This window comes from Danio rerio, chromosome 19, assembly GCF_049306965.1.
Source record: "Danio rerio strain Tuebingen ecotype United States chromosome 19, GRCz12tu, whole genome shotgun sequence".
NCBI classification, from domain to species: domain Eukaryota; kingdom Metazoa; phylum Chordata; class Actinopteri; order Cypriniformes; family Danionidae; genus Danio; species Danio rerio.
The window spans coordinates 49,726,586-49,744,960 of NC_133194.1; the positions used below are offsets into that span (position 1 = coordinate 49,726,586).

General features: G+C 37.2%; 2 protein-coding genes across 5 annotated transcripts in view; both read right to left on the minus strand.

The window, feature by feature from the left end:
- samd12 (sterile alpha motif domain containing 12) overlaps window positions 1–4,522 on the minus strand; it is a 166,063-nt gene extending 161,541 nt beyond the window's left edge. For 2 of the 4 annotated variants that reach the window (XR_012395276.1, XM_005159789.6), the window contains exon 1: window positions 3,837–4,489. Coding sequence is in view for 3 of the 4 variants with exons in the window: in XM_005159789.6 (XP_005159846.4) it covers window positions 3,837–3,900 (64 nt within the window). In the remaining variant the exon portion in view is untranslated. Of the gene's footprint in view, window positions 1–3,836 lie in introns of all 4 variants that reach the window. The other 2 variants (XM_017352316.4, XM_073931941.1) reach the window with 1 other exon arrangement.
- A 5,429-nt stretch (window positions 4,523–9,951) lies between these two features.
- On the minus strand, window positions 9,952–16,601 carry abrab (actin binding Rho activating protein b). The gene is given in 3 exon segments (NM_001003986.1): window positions 9,952–11,298; window positions 12,863–13,521; window positions 16,533–16,601. Coding segments are annotated over 2 exon segments (1,080 nt in total). The 5' UTR covers window positions 13,459–13,521; window positions 16,533–16,601; the 3' UTR covers window positions 9,952–10,814.
- Between the last annotated feature and the right edge of the window lie 1,774 nt (window positions 16,602–18,375).

The following is an 18,375-nucleotide window of genomic DNA, read 5'->3' on the forward strand; positions in this document are numbered from 1 at the left end:
TTCATTCATTCATTTTCTTGTCGGCTTAGTCCCTTTATTAATCCGGGGTCGCCACAGCGGAATGAACCGCCAACTTATCCAGCAAGTTTTTACGCAGCGGATGCCCTTCCAGACGCAACCCATCTCTGGGAAACATCCACACACACATTCACACACACACTCATACACTGCGGACAATTTAGCCTACCCAATTCACCAGTACTGCATGTCTTTGGACTGTGGGGGAAACCGGAGGAAACCCACGCGAACGCAGGGAGAACATGGTCTGATGTAAAGGTGCAGGTGAAGAGGAGAATAGCGGCGCGCCGTCAAAGTGTGGACCAACCAGGAGGGGGAACAGTGGATGCAGAACTAAAACCCTTTGAGGAGAGAGTTGCCTCAATTGTGGGCGACACTTTCCTGTCTGGAGTAGTGTCCGTGTCTGTGGCAGACAAAGATGTATTAGAGGAACACTTTGTTGGGGCGGTATAGCAGCCCCTCACCGCTCTTATCAAGGCAGCGCCACCGGCATTTCAGCTGACAAATAATTTTAGGTCAGTGCAGCTGATGTTTGCAAAAGTTGAGTGAACAAGAAAAAGCCAAAGGAAATAAGGATTTTTGTTGTTGTTGTTGTACTGACTTAAAGATCTCTTATTACGGTTTTTTTTTTAAATGATCTTCATGCAGTGTGTAACACAGCTCTGAGTAAATGAACACATCCAGCTGAGGGTTAAATCTGAAAGTGCAGCATGTTTAAAACTGTTGATTCTTTAGCGAAATATTTGACTCAGAGTCAAATAAACGAATTGAGTTGGGTTCAGATCTTTTGATTGATCGCATCAGAGATTCGGCTGAGGGAAATAGAGGGTTATCCAGTTAAACTCTGCTGCTATTTTTGGATTTCCGCCCTGATTTTGCCTACCCAAATTTAAAAGCTTCCCAAATCCACATGCAGAGGTGTAAATGCAAATATTTGGTGTAATTTTAAAGAAATCCTTTGAATTTTCTTAAAACACTATTGAAAGTGTTTAAAATATCTGTATATGTTGTCTGTGTTATAATAAACTCCTAAAAATTTTTTTTTTTTTATAAACTCAAATTTAAAAGTGTATCTTTTAGGTTCTGTGTGGTCTAGCGTGCTGTAATTAATTTTGGTGGTTCCTGCACATGTCCCTAACTGCATCAGAACGGCAGAGTCACTCTCTGTTTTCAAGAAACGACTAAAAACTCAACTATTTAGTCTTCACCTCCCTTCCTTATCTGCAATTGCCTCTCTGGCTATACCACTAACTGTACTCAAAAAAAAAAAAAAAACTAATGCTTTCCTTCTCAGACTTTACATACCTGAAACTTGCCTATACTTGACTCTTTAAAAACTTTTTCCATTAAACTTTGCAGACCTTTTTCAATCACAAAAAGCAACATTAAACATCATATGAAGGATAATCTGGATAAACACAAAATATGCACTTTTTAAAGATTTTAAAGTAGATTTTAAAGTATTACTACTTGCATATGAATCACTAAATGGCTTAGGAGCTCAATACATTACAGATATGCTCACTGATTACAAACAGATCACTCAGATCTTTAGGATCATATAAACTAGAAATTCCAAGAGTTCAGTCAGAGCAGGGTGAATCAGCTTTCAGCTACTAACAGCGCCCCCTGCTGCTGGAATCAGCTCCAGAAGTGATCAGATGTGCTCCAACATTAGGCGCATTCAAATCAAGACTGAACACACATCTGTTTAGCTGTGCCTTTACTGAATGAGCACTGTGCTACGTCCGACAGATCACAATATTGTGTGTTTCTTTTCTTTTTCATTCTTTTATAACCTGTTTTAACACATTTTCACCTGTTTTTAATCATTTTTATTTTCTTATATTTGTCTTTTTTATTCTTGTTTATGTAAAGCACTTTGATTTGCCACTGTGCATGAAATGTGCTATTTAAATAAACTTGTGTTGCCTTTTTATTAAGTGTAGCTACTCTGAGTTTGGAGAGCACCTACTGTATTTCTGCGGGAACAAACCAGCAACCTGACACTATATATTTTACGATTAAAGAGCTCCACTGAACCATCTTCACTCCCTAAAGCTCCATTATGTGTAAAGATGTACATGTTTGTTTGTTTTTTTATGTACAGGCCCTTAATGTAAAAGTTCTCTATTCTCTTGACTGCTGAGATAGGACATCTTCAAAATGCTGACTATACAAAAGTTCTGAAAGTGTAACTTTAGCTTTTGGCCAACACAAGTGCAAACCACAGTATCTGGTGCAGAGTGAGCCTCAATGCAAAACTCAATCAGCAAAACAATGCTTAAAGGGAACCTATCACGCAAAAAACACTTTTATAAGGGGTTTAAATACAGTTGTGTGCCAGCAGTGTGTGAATATAACCAGCTGCTAAAAAATTTATTAATTCTACTTTTTTTAATCACTTGATAAAAACAGTCTGCAGAAACACTTTGATTGACATCCTCCTTTTTGTACGTGTCATCATTGGGGGAAAGCCCCGCCCACTAGTGACCATCTCTCCCTTATTAGCATAGGACGTTAGTCTTGTTTTTGAATCTGCCACTATGCTGACACATAGGCATCTGTAGCTCCACCCTCTTTAGAAAAAGATCACAATCTCATTTGAATTTAAAGCGACAGTCACCAAAACGCCAAAATTAGTTGTCTTTACCTCGTAAAGATGTAAAGACAACCAACTTATATTCAAGTAGATATTTGTTAAACTAATTTCCATGACTTTTCCAAAACATTTTAAGTTTTTTTTTTTTCCCAAAACTTTTCCAGACCTGAAAAATGCCAAATCAAATATCCATGACTTGTCCAGGTTTTCCATGACCGTGTATAAAACAAACTTAAAATATTAAAGAGAGAAAACAAAAGACTAGTATAGGCTAAATAATTGAGATTTACTTAATATGATGAAAGCAAAGTTCCTTGTGCAAAATAATAATAATAATAACAATAATAATAATAATAACAATAACAAAAATAATAATAACAATAATAATAATAATAATAATAATAATAATAATACTACTAATAATAATAATAATAATAACAATAATAATAATGATGTGAATAATAATAATAATAACAATAATAATAATAATGATGTGAATAATAATAATAACAATATTAAAAATTATAATAATATTAATAATAATAATAACAATAATAATAATAATGATGATAATAATAATAATAACAACAACAATAATAATGATGATAATAATAATAATAACAATAAAAAATTATAATAATATTAATAATAATAATAACAACAATAATAAAAATAAAAATAATAATAATAATAATAATAATAATAATAATAACAACAACAACAATAATAATAATAATGATGATAATAATAATAATAATTATTATTATTATTATTATTATTATTTTAATAATTAACAACTTTGTCTAATTAATGTAACTAAATCAGGTATGTGTATTTTTTAGTTAAAATAATTAAGATAATAAACTGTAAGCATACTTAATTTATTTAGAAGTGTTAGATCAAACATAAAGTAATTTTTATATGACGGTGAAGTTAATTAGCTACTTGAAATAGTGAAATACCTGAATTTTCTTATTCTCACAGAGACCTAATCACGTAAATCTTGAGAGTTATTTTGTTTCAGTGTCGCTCTGTCTGAACACAACTGAATATTTAACGACACTAAATGCAGATCTTAAGTGATGTTAAGTCATCATTGCTTTATTCCTGACCTCACCAATCAGACTTAATCAGCCGCTCCAATGTTTACAATCGATTACGCGTCAATCAATACAAGTTTGGACAAACGACGGATCATTAAAGCCGATAAACATACCTCGCATTGGGTTTTGGATCCAGAGGATTCCTCCGATGAGGTGTGGAGACTGTCCTAACATCATGATACCCAAAACACAAACACCTGTCTGACAGAAGCGCCTTATGGAAGCGGATTGCCGTTATTATTATTGATAACAATAACACGCGCGCGCCCGTCCGCTGCTCCTCAATGGAGCGCGCATCGCATCTCAGAAAAACCTCGCAAAAAAACACTGCTCTACACAATAAAATGCTTTATAATGAAGCTTAACACGCCGTGTTGTGCTCCTCTCAGTGCTTCAGATGATGTGAATCAGTGGGTGGACGTGCAGATGCTGAATGATGCAGATCGCCAATCTTTATATTGCATGAACGGGCTGATTTGCCGTCGTAAAGCCCATCTCCATGTTATAAGTATCCAGCGAAGAAGCAGGAGCAAAATCTGCGGCTGATCGGCAGCCAATCATAACCTCAACCTGGCTGTGCATGCATGGGGAAGTGCATGCGTGTGTGTTTATTTGTTTGTTGTCTTTTAAAACACACAAACATGTCCTTAAAGAGTGTTAAAGTCTTACCTTCTACTGCCATTGCTGACGATCCAGGAGTCCGTGCATTATGGGAAGGTAAAGCTGTTGTTGGTTGTCTGAACACCTCAGTCTCTTGCTTATTATTAACACTTGCATTCAAGCTCTTGTCAAGCCGACTGGGCTGGTAAAGCGTGAATTGGGCTCTCGGGGAATTGTGGGTGTTGTAGTTTCACTTTGAAAGTTGTCACAGGAGCTGAAAGCATGCTGTTGGACCTGTTTTAAACTATACTCAGATTTCAGAGGTAAAGTTGCTGTGTGTGTGTGTGTGTGTGTGTGTGTGTGTGTGTGTGTGTGCTTGGATGTAATAATGGATATAATAATAATGCGAATTATACTTGTTATTACTCACAAATTTACTATTAAAACAAATCAAATATGCTCTCTAAGTAAATAAATATTTATGAATCACTAATTATTATACAACAATGGTAATATAAATATACTGCAATTCAAAAAAATACTGCAATGAATATGAATATACAAGAATATAATTTAAAGATATGATTTATAAAGATGCTAATAAATACATTTTTGTTGGGTTAATTGCTTTAAATTAAATTTAAATGACTCAACAGTTGGGTTTGTCCATATTTGACCCAGTGCTGTTAATAATACAATCCAGGTTTTTGATCCAGCACATACGCTGGAAATATGCTGGAATACGCTGGAAAAGTTGGCAGTTCATTGCACTGTGGAGACCCTGGATTGATTAAGGGACTAAGCTGATTTGCACTATTTTTAGAGTGTTTTAGAGTGTAGAATACACATAAACTAAGCAACTCAGGCTCATTCTGATTACGTACCCCTACATACATTTCTGGAGAGCTCTAATACGTCCCAGGAGGTATGTAAATCCACCGTAGGCCACTGTGTACGCTATCTTAGATCTCAAATTTCTCTCGCGAATGCCATTCACATTTTACATGGATATCTGTAGTCGAATTATTTGCCAAATTACTAAATGGTGGACTTTAACAGCAGTTTGGCTCTTTCATTCAGGAAATTCATTCATGTCCCTCATGACAAACGAGATATTTGATTCGAGAAACTGCTCTCTCCCATGATACTGCATGCGGAATGAGAGGAAAAAAAACCTCCGCATTTCCCGGAAGCTTAGATGCACTCGGCAGGTAGTGTCAGAAAGCCGCGAGTGTTATTCCGGTTACAAAATGCGGTGAAAATCCTACACAAGGTCAAAGTTTGGTTGTAGTGCTAACATGTTTACTCTCGGTGTAATAGTTTGTTCGATATGAACAAACTGAATAAACAAAGAGCACTGGTCACTCACTTACCAAATCTGTAGAGACAGGACAATCACCAGCAACTAGAGCCGCGTCTTTATTAAGAGGAGACTACAAGCGAATCCAGATCTCAACGTTTGCAGATGAGAACAGCTCTCAGGTAAACAATGTTCCTCCTTAGACACGTAAGTTATTGTTGTCGAGCGTCGCGTACACAGTTAATCCACACGTGACTCCAGCTGCGCTCTCACAGAGAGAAAATGAAAACAAAACTTCACTGCAGCAAACTATAAAAGCAACACTTCACGCTTGTTTTGCCAACACAACGTGGCGTCTCTGTCGTCTAAACACTGTGACAGTAATGAATATTAATGAAGTTGCACAGTAGAGCGCGCTGATTGGTTTGAACCAAGCCTTACTCATGCATTAATGCAGCACACTTGGAGACATAAACACCTGCTGCTCTACGTAAATCCAGCAGAGGCTGTTGTCAACTGACTGACCAATCACCAATCACCCTGTTATATTTTTGTTTATTTAATTTTTTGCCTTTTGTTTTTGTCTTACACACTTTCTCGAATTGTTCTTCACCAGACTTGAACCCTGCCATCAAGGTCAACTCCTCTCTGCGTGTCAAATCCTCTGATGTACGCAGCGAGCCACTGGAAAAATTGGTAATAGCGGGAAAGCCGTCCATACGGAGGTAGGCGGTCAGCTGGTTTGTGCGAAAAGGAACAGCATCATACCTTGAATGCCTTGTAGCATTCATTTTAAAGACTAAATGCACTCATCCGTTCCTCTGGCTACATAGTTTGTGATCTCCAGAAATGTTTATCGGGCAACATTTTCAGAATGAACCTGTGCAAACCAAGAGTTTGGTACAGTACTTAAAAGTAAAAAGTTGGAATAAAGTCCACTTCAATGCTCACTTTACTTGCTGTTTATTTGTAACTGTTTGTTAAATTTATTAGAAATTCCTCGCCTCTTAATTTTATTGAATTAAGTCTGAAACTTATACTTAAAGTAATGCATTGATTGGTTTATTTTTAACACAGATTATTCATATGCTGTGAGGCATTACTAAAGTGTGCATGTTTTGAAAACTTCTGTCTGTTGTGACACGAAACTAGAGTCAATCAAATTAAATGTATTAATCTTTTACCCACATGCAAATGAATTATAAAGTCTGAACACAATCATGCTAAATTATTTCATTCATTTATTCATTCATTCATTCATTCATTTATTCATTCATTCATTCATTTTCTTGTCGGCTTAGTCCCTTTATTAATCAGGGGTTGCCACAGCAGAATGAACCGCCAACTTATCCAGCACGTTTTTACGCAGCGGATGCCCTTCCATAATAATAACATGCATTTGGTGTACAAATGGTGAAATAAAATCAGCAGTACCATATTTAATAGATATTTAAACATTTAATGTATGTGAGTGCCGATTGGGCCAAATGCTTAACATTTATTATTATTAGTATTATCCTCATCATCATACTCACATCTTGGAAGAGATAAAAGCTGCCTGCATGTAAAAAAGATGCATAAAAAAATAAACAAATAAAATAAAAAAACTGACCGGCCCACATTTAAAAAACAGCTCGTATTTCCGACAGTTCCAGGTAGAGTTTTACACCACATTTTTATCTCATGATGCAGCCCTTCCTGTAATGACTTTTGATCCGCATTCCTGTAGATTACAGTCGGCTCTTGTCTTTCTGGTTTCCAGACAAAAGTCTGAACCAAATGATGGAATGCTTGGCATTACTTATCAGCTTGCTCACTTTGCTGTAACAAATTACTGTTCACAAAAGCAAAAACTCATTACAAATGAGCCTAGCAGTTCATACTGTAACATTGCTGCATGTGTTGTTGTGAATGTTACATATTATAAAAGATAAAATAGTTTTGTTTTATATGATCATCCTGGAAAGACTAATGATTTGTATCTTCTTGAAAGTGGACAACTTCCAAATGTCCTCAAAACCTTGAAAGACAATATCTGTGAATGAGTATGTGGGATTATGTATGCACTCTAAAAAAAATATGGGGTTATTTTTTTCTACCCAAATCTTGGGTTGAGGCATTTGGGTAAGTTTTGGGGGTTATTTTCAGAGCCTTGGGTAGTTTCAACCCAATTCTTTGGGTCAAATCAACTCACAGCAGGGGCTGACTGGGATACCACATATTGTGTACTAATTTGTTTAAATGCAATGAAAATAGTGTAATATAAACACAGATTCCTTGCGTTTTCAGATGATTAAAATGAGATTCATGCTCATTGCAGCCCTTAGTCAGAACTTTCTGAATTAAATAATTTCTTACTACCTTTTGTACACCTGTAGTCAAAGCTGCACATCCCCCACCGCACCTCAGTGATGCCGAGTCAAAACAACACAATTGCTGGGTCATCTTTGCGCAGGCATTTTTGGATTAAATTAACCTATTATTTAAGTAAAAATAACCAATTTGTCATGATTACCAGTGATAATATCCCATAAGATTGCTGGTTTGCACTAACAATAACCATGGACTACAAATCCGCCATTTATGGACTACATTTTCATACATGCACTCCGGTCACACTCACACATGCTTCCTCATCTAAACTGATTACATTCACACCACCTGAGGATTGTCAGAGACTGATTGCACACACTATTTAAGCCACACACTCACCCATTCAGTTTGCCGAGTCTTGTTAGCTGTATAGATGACATTACAAAGCGTTATTCCAGTCTAGTTTTCCTGTGTTTTCGACCTAGCTTTGTATTCTTGTTCTCCCTGCCTGCCTGCCGCCTGCCTTTTTGACCTCTTGCTTGTTACCGGTTACGATTCTTTACTACCTACACCAGGGGTCAGCAACCCGCCGCTCTAGAGCCGCATGCGGCTCTTTAGCGCTGCTCTTGTGGCTCCCTGGAGCTTTTTCAAAAATGTTTGAAAATGCAAAAAGATGGGGGAGGTTAATATATTTTTTTGTTTTAATATGATTTCTATAGGAGGACAAACATTTTTAACGTTTTCAAATGCTGTCAAAGTGTGTAGAATTAATATTTACTTTCAACATTTCTGTCAACGAAGATTTGCGTCATAGCCTGCGACACACGTTTCTATCAGCAGGGTGGGATGCCAGGCAGGTGGCTGTTGTAAACAAACCAGGAGATAATAAAGCATGGAAAACCGTTCAAAGATGGTATGACATATTAGAACACCTATTTGCAAACTTTAAAAACAAAACCAAGATAATACAAAAAAATAAAGATATACCTTTCTCCACTAAGACAGTGAAGGAAAAGGCTATTAAAATGGTAGGTAACATCACCGATCAGCAAACCAAGGACATTAATTCAGTGCCAGCATACTCAATTGCCTGTGATGTGACCGATATTCAACGCGTTTTTTGCAGGTATGTGAACTCTGATGGGCCGCAAGAAGAAATGATCAAATTAATAACACTAAAAGACAAGAGGCTGTGCTGAAGTGTTTTAATGACAACAAAATAAACACCAACCACCTGATTTCAGTGGCTATTTAATCATGAAAGCTCATTATGTATTTGTAGCCAATTTAGTCATTTTTATAGTAGGCTAATATAGCTACTATAGATACATACAGCATGTGTTTCCTTCATTATAAGGCTTATATAAGGCTTTACATTTTTTGTGGCTCCAGACATATTTGTTTTTTGTTTTCTTGGTCCAATTTGGCTCTTTCAACATTTTGGGTTGCCGACCCCTGACCTACACATATCTGTTTATACCTGTTGACCTTTGCTTGCCTGACGATGATTAAACCTGCATTTTTGGATCTTACCTTCAGTTGTCTATGTCACTCCTCGAGGTTACACAATTATTGGGTAGAAAGCCCTAATTTATAGGGTTAAAAATAATAACCCAATTACTTGGGTTAATTTAACCCCTGATGTGTTCTGTCTCATATTTACCCAGCAGTAGGGTTAAAAACAACCCAATTTGGGTAGTTTTTAACCCTGTGTTTTTAGAGTGTAGACTATACTACTTTAAAAAAAAACACAAAAACTGTCTGTTTTGCTCAAATATTTGCTTTTTCTTAAAAGTACAAAATGTACTAAATTCAGAGATCCAGTTTCATAATACCTGCTAATGCATGGCAAAGGGAAAACGCTGGTGTTGGTGCACTGCTCCCTCTTCTGGATAACTTACAGTATTACACACTGCGTGTCACTTGTACAGTACAAATAATAATGAACTCCCAAAGCTGCCCTGTTTAATTTTACTGTACAGTGCAATAGTTAGAAACAACAACCAAAATCTGAATCATTTAAGCAGTTTCTTATTTAAGTACTTACTACGTGTTCACACCAATGCATTAAACATGCCATCTCATGCAAAGTGTGCACACACAACAACACACACACACTTATTACATGGCCCAACCCCAAAACCCAACCCAAAATTTTAATATCAAAAGACCCCAATAAAGCATATTTTTAAGCGTTTTGAATTACAAGGACACACCGACCTAAAAGAGTACAACAAAGTCTGATCCATTTCATTATACAACTTTGTGTCCCTGCAAACCACATGTACCTGCACACACACACACACACACATGAGCTGAGAGAGCTCAGAAAACTCTGTCTGTAAACTTGCAAGCTGTACAGTACTGTACAATTTCGGCTTAGTCTCTTTATTAATCTGAGGTCGCCACAGCGGAATGAACCGCCAACTTATCCAGCATGTTTTACGCAGAGGATGCCCTTCCAGCTGCAACCCATCACTGGGAAACACCCATACATGCCCATTCACACACATACACTATTGACAATTTAGCTTACCCAATTCACCTATAGTGCATGCTTTTGGACCTGTGAGGGAAACCGGAGCACCCGGAGGAAACCCACGCTAACATGGGGAGAACATGCAAACTCTACACAGAAATGCCAACTGACCCAGCCGGGGCTTGAACCAGCGACCTTCTTGCTGTGAGGTAACAGTGCAACCCACTGTGCCACCGTGACACCCTATGTATCAATTTAAGTTGCACATTTCCGAGGGGGTGCATTTTATGGCAGGGGTTCGTTTCTCAGCATAACAACAGGTTATTGAAAATGAAAAGTCCTTCTGTATTTACCCAATAGCAACATTTGTTCCTATGCATGAAGAATGAGGAATGAAGACTATATTAGCAGAGTAATAATGACATCATCATCTTGACCCTGCCACAGCATTTCCCCTTCAAAAGCCACTTTTCCATGCTTCCGGGCTCTCATTAATATTCCCACGACTTTATCGGAGATCCGCACGTATCTGTCGAACAGCTCTCCAAATGTCACTCTGGTGTATCCGTCTGGATCGGGGTCCGCCATGGTCCTGATGACGAAACACATATCGTCTATCTCACGGTGGATGTGTTTTTCTGCACGTTTGGCCCTTTCTGCAGTTTTACTGCCCTCTTTCGGTCTCCCGTATCCCTCCTCGCCCTTGTGCAGACGTGTCGACATTGAATATTCATAGTCAAAATCCTCACTGAAGGGGTTCAGCTTCTGATTGATGGTGTGCTCTGATGCCCAGTTTTGCCAGCGGCTTTTTAAGTTGCCCACAGTGCTGTATTTCTTGGACAAGTTGTTTATTTTGTTGGCATCCTCAATGTCCTTTTTGCCCCTGAAAAATATTTAGAATTTGAGTGTAAAAGTTGAACAACACTTGCTAAAGGGCTACTATGCAGTGCATTGTAAAAAATAAGAACAATTCAAATCACTTCAACTTGTTATACCTAAACAAATGATTATAATCACTTTAATCTAATAAATGTAGCACCTTTAATGCATATTTCCTTATAAGGAAATATTTAAAAAGTGAAAACTTAAAAAATAAACTACCTCAACCAATCATACATAATAATATTAATAGTAATAATAATAATAATAATAATAATAATGCAGGTTTCCCCATAAGGAAATCTGTAAAAAGTGAAAAAAATTAAATAAATTCCCTCAATTTATTATAAATTTAAAAAATAACATTAGTTATTAAATAATAATAACAATAAATATTAATGATCATACTTTTTTTGTTTTATAATGCATATTTCCATAAATGGAAATCTCGTATATGAAAACAACAATTTTTGCTATATTTGTTGTATAAAGTATGGCATATATTTTTTTATACAGTATGTGAAATCCAAACATGAACTTGTTTGTCATATCTGTAATTTACACATAGTTGTTATATATCAGATTTCTATATGGGAACTAAGGCGCTTTACATAAGGAAACAAACAAGTATATACAAAACACACAACAATCTAAGATAAAAAACAAAAAAAAACTAAAATCAAAACAGTCAAGAAACAAGTGTAATGTCATTATGTAATAGTCACTTAACTCTTTTAGCTGTAGCAGTTTTAAGTAATTTCAAATGGATCCCCTTTCTTTTCTCTTCTCATTTAAGCATGCATTAGAGCCAAATGTGTTTCCATTATTTTGTGCATTTTTCCCTATTGAATAAAAACAAAAAAAATATGCACATCTTGGAGTTTCCATCAAGCATTTTTTTGTGCAATATTCCAAAATGCACATACAAATTGGTGGATGGAAACATAGTTAGTGTTATTAACAAGCCACAACATGGTATTTAATAGTATTTTTAAATCCCTCTTGATTTCACCTACAGTAAAAGTCAGAATTATTGGCCCTCCTGTGATTTTTTTTCTTTTTTCTTGTTCAAATATTTCCCAAACGATGTTGAACAGATTCAGGAATTTTTCACAGTATTTCCTATAATATTTTTTTCTTCTGGAAAAAGTCTGATGTGTTTTATTTCGGCTAGAATGAAAGCAGTTTTTAATTTTATTAAACTATTTTAAGGTCAATATTATTAGCCCCTTTAAGCAGTATTAATTTTGGATTGTCTCCAGAAAAAAAAACAGTTCTACAATGGCTTGCCTAATTAAACTAGTTAAGCCTTTAAATGTCACTTTAAGCTGTATAGAAGTGTCTTGAAGAATATCTAGTCCAATATCATGTGCTGTCATCATGGCAAAGATAAAAGAAATCAGTTATTAGAGATGAGTTATTAACACTATGTGCAAAAATGTGTTGAACAAAACCTGCTCTCCTTTAAACAGAAATTGGGGGAAACATATACAGGGGGGCTAATAATTCAGGAGGGCTAATAGTTCTGACTTCAACTGTATGTATGTCTGTAGGAGTCCAGAGCTTACCCAGGAACAGAGGATCTCTTGATTGCGACTGCAGACTCTGTATGTTCATTGCTCCTGTTATTGTCGGACTCCTCCTGATTGGTTCCTGTATCCTCATTATCCCCATGATCCTGCTTTTTCTCCTTTTCCATTTCCTTCCAGCCCCGCGTCAGCTCCGAAACCATATTAGAGCATTTCCGGCGGCGTGTTGGAGACCCTTTCTTACTCAACATCTTGTCCAGTTCATCCGTCTCCGGGTCCTTACAGATACGTTTAGTCAAAAAGTCAATTCCTGCACTCCTTTCCTGAACGTCCCTCGTCACAGTTTTTACAACAGGTGTGGTTTTGATGCGCGACTCTCCGGCGGGCTCCCCGTTATCCTTATTCTCACTTGTAGTGGTTTGGAGGGCTTTTTGAGAGAGTTTAATCTTTGCTGCTTCTTTTTTATCATCTTTGGGATCTCCTGCGTAACATGGTGCCCATCCGCTGGGCTCGCTGGACTGTTTATCTTCATTTTCGCTCACCCATTGCTGCCAGCTCCGCGTTAAGCTGCACACCATGCTTATAGTACGCAGCTTTTTAATGTTCTTGTTCGCTGAAGGCTTCCTTGCTGACATTGTTTACCTCCAGTTAGGACTGAGCAATATACCGTTTGTGCATCGATATCACAGTGTGTGTATCTGCAATAGTCACATTGCAAGATTAGATTATTTATTAAAGATTAAAAGATATTATTAAATATAGATTTTTAATTATTTATCCCCTTGAAGGGGACAGGAGGGAAAATAAGTATTGAACAGGTCACCATTTTTCTCAGAAAACATATAGGTGCTGTTGACCTGAAATGTTCGCCACATGTTGACAGCAAACAAATAAATCCATATATGCAAAGAAAACAAATCTAATTAGTTTACAAATGAAGTCCTTTATAATAATATTAAATGATACATAGAAAAAAAGTATTGAACACATGAAGAAAGGAAGGTGCAGTTTGGCAGTGAAAGCCCAGACAGCAGCTGAAATCTCTCAGCAACCCTCTACCCTTCCTCAGCTGCTTCAGTCCAACATCTGCATTAGCATGTTGATGGAGAGAAAACCAGGGTGGACATTTCAGCAAGACAATAATCCAAAACAAAGCCAAGGAGACTCTCAGATGCATTCAGAGAAAGAAAATAAAGCTGTGGAATGGCCCAGCCAATCACCTGACTCGAATCCAATAAAAAATAAAGCTTGGATTTTAAAGACGAGACCCACAGAAGCATCAAGATTTTGACACTGTTGAACAACTCTCACCTGAGCAATGCATGAGACTTCATTCTCCATATGAGAGGCGTCTTTACGCTGCCATCACCAAGAAAAACCTTTTATTAAAAGTATTAAATATGTTTTAGTAGTTCAGTGCTTTCTCCTTACATTTACATTTACATTTAGCAGACGCTTTTATCCAAAGCGACTTACAAATGAGGACAAGGAAGCAATTTACACAACTATAAGAGCAACAATGAATAAGTGCTGTAGGCAAGTTTCAGGTCTGTAAAGTCTAAGAAGGAAAGTATTAGTAGTATTAGTATTTTTTTTTTTGGGGGGGGGGGGGTACAGTTAGTTTGATATTCAGAGAGGCAATTGCAGATTAGGAAGTGAAGTGGAGAGTAAATAGTTGAGTTTTTAGTCGTTTCTTGAAAGTAGCAAGTGACTCTGCTGTTCTGATGCAGTTAGGGAGTTCATTCCACCAACTGGGCAGATTGAGCGTGAGCGTTCGCGAAAGTGATTTCTTCCCTCTTTGGGATGGAACCACGAGGCGACGTTCATTCACAGAACGCAAGTTTCTGGAGGGCACATAGATCTGCAGAAGTGAGAGCAGATAAGAAGGAGCAAGGCCAGAAGTCACTTTGTAGGCAAACATCAGAGCTTTGAATTTGATGCGAGCAGCAACTGGCAGCCAGTGCAAACGGACTAGCAGCGGAGTGACATGTGCTCGTTTAGGTTCATTGAAGAGCACTCGTGCTGCTGCGTTCTGGAGCAGCTGAAGAGGCTTGATAGAGTTAGCTGGAAGCCCAGCTAGTAGAGAGTTGCAGTAATCCAGTTTGGAGAGAACAAGAGCTTGAACAAGGAGTTGAGCTGCATGTTCAAATAAGAAGGGTCGGATCTTTCTGATGTTATAGAATGTGAATCTGCACGATCGAGCAGTTCTAGAAATGTGGTCAGAGAAGTTTAGTTGGTCATCAATCGCTACTCCAATCGCTACTGCCCCATCCATCTGGATTGAAAAGTTATGGTGTAACTCCTTCTGTCATTCCATTGTTAATACACAGTTTTATTTGTATGTTTGTAGTGTTTGGGTTTTTACCAAAATCTGCTTCAATTCCATGTCAGCAGCTCATTTAGAGATATTATTCCCAAGAAAATACATGATGTGTTCAATACTTATTATTCCCGCTCTACATATTATTTTACATTTGGTTGTTCATATCCTACTTGAATACTGTTAGACTCCCCAGAAAACAAGCACTGTTTTTTTATTTATTTTTGCTTGCGATTTATTTAAATAGAACTATTCAAATCATCTGGTGAAGTTTACATTTACATTTAATCATTTAGCAGACACTTTTATCCAAAGCGACTTACAAATGAGGACAAGGAAGCAATTTACACAACTAAGAGCAACAATGAATAAGTGCTATAGGCAAGTTTCAGGTCTGTAAAGTCTAAGAAGGAAAGTATTTGTAGTATTAGTCTTTATTTTTTTATTTTTTTTGGGTACAGTTAGTGTGATATTCAGAGAGGCAATTGCCGATTAGGAAGTGAAGTTATATTCTTATCGCTATATATATCACAGCAAGACAAAATATCCTCCAGTTAGGGTTTAACAATATATCAATTGAGTATTGATATTGCAATGTGTGTATCTGCAATAGTTACATTGCAGGATTAGATTATTTATTAATGATTAAAAGATATTATTATATATATTTAAAAAAAAACACATGATGATGACCATGCTGTTTTACATCTGATTGAAATTCTCCCTTGAAGACTGTTGGACTCCCCAGAAAATCATTGCACTTCAAGCAAGCATTGTTTATTATTATTTTTTTATTGCAATTTATTATAATATATGTAGATCCACTTTCTAGAAAAGGACTTGATCATGCCGAATAATCTAAATAAATTAAATCTTTCCAAATAAAGCTATTTAAATCATCTGGTGAAATTATATTCATATCGCAATGTACGTCGCAGTAAGACAAAATATCCTCCAGCTTACCTCCAGTTAGGGCTAAACAATATACTGTATCATTTGGCTATCGATACGGCAATGTGTGTATCTGCAATATAGTCGCAGGATTAGATTATTCATTAATGACTAAAAAGTATTATTAAATATAGATTTTTTTTGGTTAATTCTGCAATCATGAGCATGCCACTTTACATTTGATTGTTTAAATTATGTACTTGATAACTCCCTTGAAGACTGTTAGACTCCACAGAAAATCACAGCACTGTAAACAATTATTTAGTTTTGCTTGTAATTTATTATAATATCTGCAGATCCACTGCACAAAAAGAGCTATTTAAATGATCTGCTAAAATTATATTCATATCGCAATATATATACATATATATATCGATATATATCGCAGTAAAACAAAATATGGCAATGTCAGATTTTTCCAATTTTATGCAACCCTACCTCCAATGATTTCCTTCCTCATTCGAATCCTCTGCTTGGCTTTTAAAGTGCCCCTTGTTGTGATTCCTGTAGTAAATTCTAGACTATGAGCTCTCCCTTAGACACCAGTGCTTTTGAAATGGGTACACCAACCCTAAATGGCACTGGAAAGTATGCCTGGCATTTCCACCGATCATCTTTCCTTGACACTTGTAGGATTGGTGGGGAATCGTGTTTCATCATAGACGACGGCCATCGCCGGGGTAAACAGGGTAAAGATGTCAGCAAGTGCTAAGCTTTTCCTAGGCGGCACAAATGTGTGGACAGCTACATAGGGCGTCTTATCTGGAAAGGTGCATTAAACTGATTTTGTCTCTTTAATGAAATCAATTAGGAGTGTGGTAAACTGCATTGGTGTGCACTGGTTCCCTTAACAGTGCATGAATAAACTGACTGAGTAAACTCAATGCCAAAATTAGAGGGAAAACGTACTGAAAGGTAGGGACGTAACAATTTACTCAACTCACGATTCAATACGATTCACAACACTGATCTCACACATTACAATTTTTAAACCTATGCTGTTGTTTTTTTTTTTTTAAACAAAATTACATGAGACTTATAAGCACCTCAGGTATTTTAGAAAACAATGTACAATTCTGAATGTGCACATCTTTATATGCACCAGACACTTTCTTTACAACACTCCATGTTTCAAGAGTTCACACTTAGCTGATGATTGATTATAAAGCGTGTTTGGCATGCTGTCCCGGGGGAGAGCCCTGAGCTCATAACATGCTTGAGCCCGGGGCTCCCTCCGGTTTTCAAGGCGAGAGGGGAGTTTGAGCTCAGGTAGATCTTGAGAACTCCCCTGCTGTACACAGCAAAAATGCTTTTATGACTATGTGTTGGCAAAACAAGCGTGAACTGTTGCTTTTATAGTTTGCTGCAGTGAAGTTTTGTTTTCATTTTCTCTCTGTGAGAGCTCAGCTGGAGTCACGTGTGGATTAACAGTGTACGCGACGCTCGACAACAATAACTTACGTGTCTAAGGAGGAACATTGTTTACCTGAGAGCTGTTCTCATCTGCAAACGCTGAGATCTGGATTCGCTTGTCGTCTCCTCTTAATAAAGACGTGGCTCTAGTTGCTGGTGATTGTCCTGTCTCTACAGATTTGGTAAGTGAGCGGCCAGTGCTCTTTGTTTATTCAGTTTGTTCGTATCTAACTAAGTTAACTATTGCACCGAGTGTAAACATGTTAGCACCACAACCAAACTTTAACCTTGTGTAGGGTTTTTACCGCATTTTGTGACCGGCATAACACATGCGGCTTTCTGACGCTACCTGCCGTGTGCATCTAAGTTTCCGGGAAATGCTGAGGTTTTTTTTCTCTCATTCGCCGTGCGGTATCAAACATTGCATGAAAAATACACGCTTAGAGCAGATCCTCGAATCAAATATCTTGTTTGTCGCGAGGGACATGAATGAATTCCCTGAATGAAAGAGCCAAACTGCAGTTAAAGTCCACCATTTCATAATTTGGCAAATAATTCAACTACAGATGTCCATGTAGGTTAAACACCATCACTTGGTATGTGTGTATTTTGACTCTGAAACTCGCGCGTGCCCAAATAGACACTCCCACACCCTCCCACTTTAGTTCCTCCGACACTCCCCCCTAAACAGAGCTGGACACGCCCACTTTTCTGACTTTTTCCAAAGTAGAGGTGTGAAAACACCCTGCTGAAACGAGGGGGTTTCATGGCCCTTTAAAGTTGAATAAAGATAAAACAGAAATTCTTATTGTGGGGAAATCCAAATTACAATCCAAAAAAGAATGAAAGAACCCGGGTGGTATTTTCG